General features: G+C 42.6%; 1 protein-coding gene across 1 annotated transcript in view; it reads right to left on the minus strand.

Moving 5' to 3' along the window:
* Positions 1-6,715, minus strand: part of C7H3orf20 (chromosome 7 C3orf20 homolog) — a 49,907-nt gene extending 43,192 nt beyond the window's left edge. Inside the window, exons 1-6 of the mRNA XM_073354737.1 lie at positions 6,293-6,715; positions 5,742-5,768; positions 5,300-5,393; positions 4,429-4,551; positions 3,334-3,436; positions 1,512-1,703 (exon numbers count right to left, since the gene is read on the minus strand). Coding sequence (XP_073210838.1) covers positions 1,512-1,703; positions 3,334-3,436; positions 4,429-4,551; positions 5,300-5,393; positions 5,742-5,768; positions 6,293-6,715 — 962 coding nt within the window. The remainder of the gene's footprint in view (positions 1-1,511; positions 1,704-3,333; positions 3,437-4,428; positions 4,552-5,299; positions 5,394-5,741; positions 5,769-6,292) is intronic.
* Positions 6,716-7,673: the final 958 nt, after the last annotated feature.

Raw genomic sequence — 7,673 nt, forward strand, 5'->3', positions numbered from 1 at the left:
ATCTATCTAACCTAAATGTATACATCACCCTAATCATCCTGGCAGCTGAGCACCAACATTGGTTGCACTACCAATTTGAGAGAGTCTACCAGTTATAATAGAAATCTCTCTCTGGCCAGTAAAATATTTCAAATGAATAGAAACATTTTAAGTGTGACCATTGTAAATGTCACAAAAGGGGCTTTTCTTATGGTCTTTCCAGCCCAGGAAAAAGCCCTAGAAATCACCTGCTCCCATGAGATTCACATCACAGTTTGGCAGGCCAATGATGTCTGGATGCCTTAGGTGAGGTTTGGCTGAGTAATCCGAGTTTCTTAGTGCTTGGTAAACCAAACCTTTGAGTCTTTTGGTGTTCACCCATCCCTAGCAATGGTTCATGTAAGGACCAGATGGGCGACAGGGGATGGATCACTTGATGATTACCCGTTCTGTTCATTCCTTCTGAAGCACCTGGCATTGGCCACTGTCGGAAGACAGGGTACTGGGCTAGATGGATCATTGGTCTGACCTAGTCTAGCCGATCTTATGTTCACATGGCAAAAGCCAATGACCTTCTCCATTCCCACTGACTTCAATCAGCGTGAGATTAGGTTCTAAATGCAGGACTTCATCCAACAGTCAGGTGAGAACCAAAGCAAATACTATACAATGCTTTTATAGACAATGCTTCCACTTTTTGTTTCAGTGTGGCTTGAGCACACCTTTTGTTAGAACCCATTGGCTGGCTCTCTGATCTCTAGGATCAAGACAAATGCAAGTAGGAACAAATGCAGGGGGAAAAAGTTAGTTTCAATTGAGGGAATAGGAAAGGTTAATCTGTCATTGGGTGCTCACAGGAAATCAGATCAAAGTAGTCTCCAGGAATCCACTGAGCCTCAAAGCACCTGGAGAACTCATCTTCTCTCTCAACTATGTTATCCTGGGTTGTTATGTGGTACAAGGGTGTGTTATAGGCAGGAATGTGTACATGTGTGTCTAACTAAATCTGATCACTTTCCAGTCTGAATTTTCTCTTAGCCCATGAAAAAGCACTGTTCTCCTTTCGCTTCAAGACACATTGGAAGGCAGTCAACCTTAGCGTCTATTAATCTTGCCACTATAAATCCTCCCCTCCCAGTCCCTCACCAAAAAATATCTAACTCATGGATGAGCACTATCTCCCCCTAGGATATACCAGGGGTTGATTTCTCCTTAGAATGAGCATTCAGTAACTATCTACAATATTTTGTTCCTCTTTGGACATCCGTAGGGAACTAACCCGAAAGCCTGGCTCCCTCAGCAACTCTTTCTTTGTGCCATGTTCTGTACATTTTGATATTTCACCAAGGAAAGGCAATGGTACTTGTGTCGCTACTATGTGGTTCAGGGGGTTTAGTATCGGGGGAGCCTATGTTAATCTAGGGCCTGATATTGCGTGACCAGTTTATGGCTGTGGAGTGGCACAGAAGAAGCATCTCCCTGTAAATCCTGTTATAAACCACCCTATTCCCTTGGTTTCAATAGAAGGATACAAAATAAATGCTGTCCCATCAGGAAAGGCAAAATAGAGCTTTGGTGGTTTAGGCTTGCGTTCTGTTGGCGGTGGGACCAGCTGCCCACTTTTCCTAGAGGAGATGGACGGTGACCCGAGCACAGTGGCATAGTTTTGCACTATTAGGGGTTTGGTATGGCCCTTTGCTTTCATTGCAGCCTTCTCTTCCTCTCTAAAGTGAATAGGAATAAAGAAGTTGTCTGTCTCTGAAACATTCCAAACTCATGAGGCCAGGGGGTGAGGCCCTCAGCTGGCATGAACAGGTGTGGCTCTATTGATTTCATTAATTTATACCAGCTGAGGGTCTGGCCCTCTGCATTTATTTTGAGATTACTACTGTACAAGTCAGGCTTTTTTTTTGGGGGGGGGGGGGGGGAACACCTTTGTCAAGAAAGGGCCCTGCCCACTTTTCTTTTTAGAGAATCTTATTAATTTTTTTCTCTCTCTCATTCTCTGTTTTAAAGTAGTGAGTTTACTGCTTCTGAAAGGTACTGGATGAAAAGAAATGCATCCACAAAACAAGTAACACACAATGAGATACAGTGCAAGCTACTGCCGACCCTCTCCACTCGCTAACGTGCTTCATCCCTGACCTGGGTTGGGGGGACATCTCTAGAAGTGAGAGGGATGCTCTTTCAGTCAGTTCTTGGCCTCTCTATTGGGACTACCACGAAGGGCATCCTTCAGTGCCAATTTTCTGTCATGTGGATATCTAGCCAATGGGAACCAGATGTGAGACTGGTCACCAACTAGCCATCTGATGGTAACAACTACCAGCCTGTCAGTGAAAAGTTCATTCCTCACTAGCAATTCTCTGAGCCACCCATTCCTTCTTCTTTTTATAGCACTTTATTTGCTAGAGTTTTTATTTTCTTTTTAAACCCCCCCCCCAGTGATGTAATACTCTATACATCTTGAAGATAATATTCTATTCCCCTACTGAGTTCATCCCCTTCCATTTACTAATACTGATCATTTCCCCCTCTTTACATTTCTAATAGTTGTTTTTAGATCCTATCTTCTTGTGGTCAGGAAAGATCAAAGGGAACATTTCTCACAAATAGGAGCCTAAACCATAGCATTATCATTAAATTCCAGTTTGGGTAATTACAGATTGTGTCATCATAAATTCCCCCTGCAGTTTCAATTTAAAAACTAACCTTTTGCTTCCCCTCCTCTGACACTGTTGTGGGACACAGATTGGATATTATGTTCTGCTCCAGAGATGGCTGAAATCTCTGTGGTCTTTAAAGCACTTTGGGGTATCTCAGGATGACAGGCACTAGTTATATATATATCTATCATTAATTGTTGTCAAAAGTTATCTTCCAGAGAACCTTGCTGGCATTCTAGTCTTTCAATTCAAGTCAGCTACCTGGGAGGGAGGGCCTATAGCTTCATGGCCAATACAGATGTGCTCAGAGTGTTTATTTCTATGCCAGATAAACAAACACAACTCTTTAAAATGCATATTTCCTTGAAACCTGAAGTTAATCAGACAAGAGAAACCTATCAGCCAAAAACAGTTTTCGAGATATGAGCCCTCATGCTTCATTGTAAACCAGCCACTAACTGAGAGGAATTAGGAAGAAACTTTTGTGGGTAGATTATTCCATAATTGTCTCTTATGGGGTTGCCTTCTGATCAAAAATCTATTGCTGGCCACTGCTGGAGACATGATATTGAACAAGACTGACCATAAATCTGATCTGGCATGGACTTTTCTATGTTTCTATCCCACCACTTGAGTCTTTTTCCCACCCATGCCTTAGGCTTTAGCCTTGGCCATTGGAGATGCTTACATATGTCGGCACATTTCTCTGAGCTTCTGCCTGGCTTCAGGGCATGGGTCATGCTGATGGTCAACATTTATCACTTCCTGCATAGGTTTGAATTTAGAGGAACCTGCAAAAGTAAATGTTAAGACAAAGGCTAAAAGCAGCTAGTCTCCTAAACATTCCCTCTTATTGCCCTTGCCCTGAGAATCTTATCTGTGCAAAGGGATGGGGGAGCTGAGATTACATTAACCCCCTTTTCACTATGGACAAGTTGTACCTGTCTGAAAGTTATATTAATTTCCGCTCTAAAAAATAATAAGAAGCAATAGCTTGTCTCTGAATAGCCATAGTACCCTTTTCAGACCCTGCTCCATCACATCTACAAACCACTGTAATTTTAAAGCCATCTGAAAAATGGGGATATTTTTCATGAAAATATTCTCCCCTTTTTCATCAGGAAATTTCTGAGCAGTTGTAACTGTAATGGAATAAAGCAGAAGTCAGTATATGCAACACACACATGGGAACAGTAGAAGGGATTTCGGGAAGGAGCCTTGAAGGGAAAAAAGCAGAATACCAAAATGGAACACAGTTCTACATTCATCTGAATAAAAAGATCCTGAAGATTGCTTGTTTGGGGGCAGGGAGAAAAGATGATCCAGGAGTTAGGATGCTAGCCGGGAAATCAGGAGATGTGGGGTCCGTTACTTGCTCTGCTACAGATCTCCTGTATGAGCTTGGACAAGTCACTTAGCCTTTCTGTGCCTTACTTCTCCATCGGTAAAATGGAGAGAATAGCACTGACCTATCTCACAGGGGCATTGGGTGGGTAAATAAATGTGTTAAAAAGATTGTAAGGCACTTAGGTACATATATGGCTCTCGTTACTACACTAAGATAGATAGTTCAGTCAAAACTTCACCCAGGCTGTCTAGCATCTCCCATCGTTTGCTGGTATATTTGCCTGTGTAGTTGGGAGTGACGCTGATATTAATAATGTAGATGAGGGATCCCCCACCCTGCCTGTCACAAACTCCTATATGGGCCTTTCTTTTGGCTGAGGGTAAAGCACTTGCTATTCACGGTGAGGGTGAGGCGTTCCCTAGGAATCACACTTACCTGGGGCCTTTGGTAGTTTGTTTTCCTTTGAAGCGAGTGAGAAGGTGAGGCAGGACACAGAGACTTGGTGTATTAGTTGGATGGTGGAGGAAATAGGGATGGGCTTGCAGGTGCTGGCTGACACTGGGATTAAGCAGAAACTGGGGTTTAGAAGTTAAAACCAACCAAGAACTTTCAAATGAAAATAGCTATGGAAATAAAGACAAACGCCTCAGTTGTGTCACAAGTCTTGTCAGCCTGGTTTGTAAACCTGGGGCCAGAGGAAGAGAGGAAAGATGTTCCTGGGATTAAAGCACTGGACTGGGACTCAGGAGATCTGGGCTCAATTCCCTACTTTTCATAGCCTTTTGCATGACCTTGGGCAAGTCACTCAATCTCTCTTTGCCTCATCTGTAAAATGGGGTTATGATTATAATTTCTTCTCCATGCCCTTTTTTGTCTTGTCTATGTAGCCTGGGAGCTCTTCTTTGTTCACAACTTAGTACAGTAGCATCCCACACTTGTTTGGAGCCCTTAATAATAATGAATTTAGTACAGTGAAGAGTACTAAAGAGGTGGGAAATCTATTTATTGTGGACAGAGGAGGGCGCTAGAACTGAGGAATCCTGGGTTCTTTCCCAAGCTCTGCCATTAATTTTCTGTCAGGTAATATCTCAGTGCCTCAGGCCCCCTTCTCTGTAAAATGGATACCTTCATGGAGTATTGTGAGAATTCATTAGCATGTGTAAAGCCCTTTTGGGCTTTTGAGATCCTTGTAAGAAAAGGCCCACTTATACAGGCAAACTATTAAGTTTATTTATTTTATTTTCCATAAGAAGGATACAATTGTATCACAGCCTTCAAAAACATGGATACTGTTTTCTACCCCCACCTCTTTTTTTGGGTGCTTGTGCCATTAATTCAGTTGCCTCCTCTTGGTTCTTGGGACATAGCAGCTGACCTGCCTCCAAAAACTTTCTGGTAACCTCATCGGAACTACATCCTGAGGGAAAAAAAATCATGTAGAAAAAAATTAGAGGTCTCTCCCTGTTAATGCCATCTTCTATTAATAAATCAGTTTCTCCCTAAGATAACAAGTGCATAGAAGTGTTAATATGCTGTCTCCTCCAGAGCTGATGGTGTCATTTGAAAAGTTTGACATATCAGATCAGTTTAACTGAGGCAGTACAGAGAATGGTCTCTCTCAGATGCTTAGCTGTTGTGTCTTGCTCACATGCTTGGGATCACCATTTTAGGGAGTGGGAATGAAGTTTCCCCCAGGTCAGATTGGCAGGAACCTTGGAGAGTGGGGGTTTCACCTTCCTCTAGCATGCTGGATGGGGGTTGCTTACTAGGCTCATCTGGGCACACTCACCACATAGGTTCTCTGCCATTGCAGGGGCCTCAGGCATTGATGCACCTAGCTCCCTCCCATTCTCTGCCTGTGGCACACAATAGTTTACTCTCCAGAGGGCTATAAGACTTCAGTCTAATCCAGGTGATTGGGCTCAGTGCAAGAGTAACTAGGTGTGGGTAGTGGTCTGATGTGCAGGAGGTCAGATTAGATGATCTGTGGGTCCCGTCTGGCCTTAAGCTCTATGACTGACAACTATGTAGGAAGTTACCTGAATTGCCATATCTGCTCAAAGGCATTGAACAGATGTAGAGATAACTGGGTTGAATGGCTATCTAAGGGCCTCTCCATGCTAGGGTCACGGGCACACTTGCTACAGTCATATTTCAACATGGTTAATGGGAGCAAGGGGTTACCATAAAGATTCTAGCACAGTTTCCCAGGCCAGGGGCAGGTTCTATTGTGGTGTTGTGTCGGTGTAGCGAAAGAAAACTTACGTAATTACATTACTCAGGTGTCCTTACCAGTAACAGAATCAATCATCACCTTCATCTTCAGCTTGAGGAGTTCGCTCAGCAGGTGGACTGACCTTCGCTGGAACTTGAGGAGTATTTGTTGATTTTCTGCTGAAGGAGACAGATAGCTGGGCTCTGGCATTGTGCTTTTGGGGATAGATTTCGTCCCCGTATGGCTCTTGTAGGTCGTGCTAGAGAAAGATGATTCCATGGTGGGGACTAAATAGACCACAGGACAGTATTCTCCAGTGATGGCTTTCCTTTCTGTCGTTACTGTTAGCTCCTCCCATGTGAACTCGAAGAGGTTCTTGACCCCTCGTGGCACATGGATGTTCATTTTATGGCACAATGCAAGCAGCTGGATGATTTGAGCCAGCATTTCCGGTGCTGCCACTTTAAACTTTTCATACAACTTGGCATCACTCCTTTTGGCACTCATATCACCCATGTAGCTATTTCATTTGATGTGATCTACGGGAAAACAGATGATGAAACAAAATCTATCTTCCATCATAGGCCTATGCTGCAGACAAGGTGACCAAAAGGAATATGTTCCACTGGAATAATAGTAAAAAGTGCTAGTAATGGTTACATTTGAATAATAATAATAGTTTACAGTCTAAGGTATTAATTGATCCGGGTGGACTGTGAAGTGGATTAGCTTTGCAAACTAACTAAACTGATGTACAAATGGATTGCTTCCCCCAGTATTGAAATGAAGCCACCTCTGCTGGAACGTGGCAGTTATTTAACAGCACACAGCAATACCACACAGGAATTTCAGACTGTTTTCTTGTTGTTTCAAGCATGCCCTGGTGTGCATGAGTATACAATTTAAGCTGAAAACATCAAAATGAGGGATGGGGTAAAGCATGGGAGAGAACAAAGGGTAGAAAGGTGAAAGATAATAAAAGATATCTATAATTGCAATGTACTTGTCTCATTTTGACTTTTTAAAATTAATGTATTCAAATTTATGGACAGTGGGCCAAATCCTGATACACTGGAGCTACTCTGGATTTGGCATCTAAAAATTAATGTTTTGCATGCTACAAGTATCTTAGATAAATCAGTTTGACTTACATTAGTATTAATGAGAACAGAATCTAGTGCCATGTCTCAGCTGAAGGACAAAGTGAAAGAGAATATCATATGCAGCTGAAACAGCAAAGGGAATTTAAGTGTATATGAGATATAAAAACCATTTTCTGAATACGTATCACTTGTGGTACCAACTCTCAGAGGCTGTCAAACCGCAGTGCTTGTCATAAACATACAGACCACTTCTACAGATGATTTTGACAACCCCTGTTCTGTATACATGTGGCTACACCAGGTTCTCTTAATTGAGTATATGAGTATTTGTTTGGCCAGTACTATGTATTTGATGCCTGATC

Source organism: Lepidochelys kempii, chromosome 7, assembly GCF_965140265.1.
Source record: "Lepidochelys kempii isolate rLepKem1 chromosome 7, rLepKem1.hap2, whole genome shotgun sequence".
Lineage (NCBI taxonomy): Eukaryota > Metazoa > Chordata > Testudines > Cheloniidae > Lepidochelys > Lepidochelys kempii.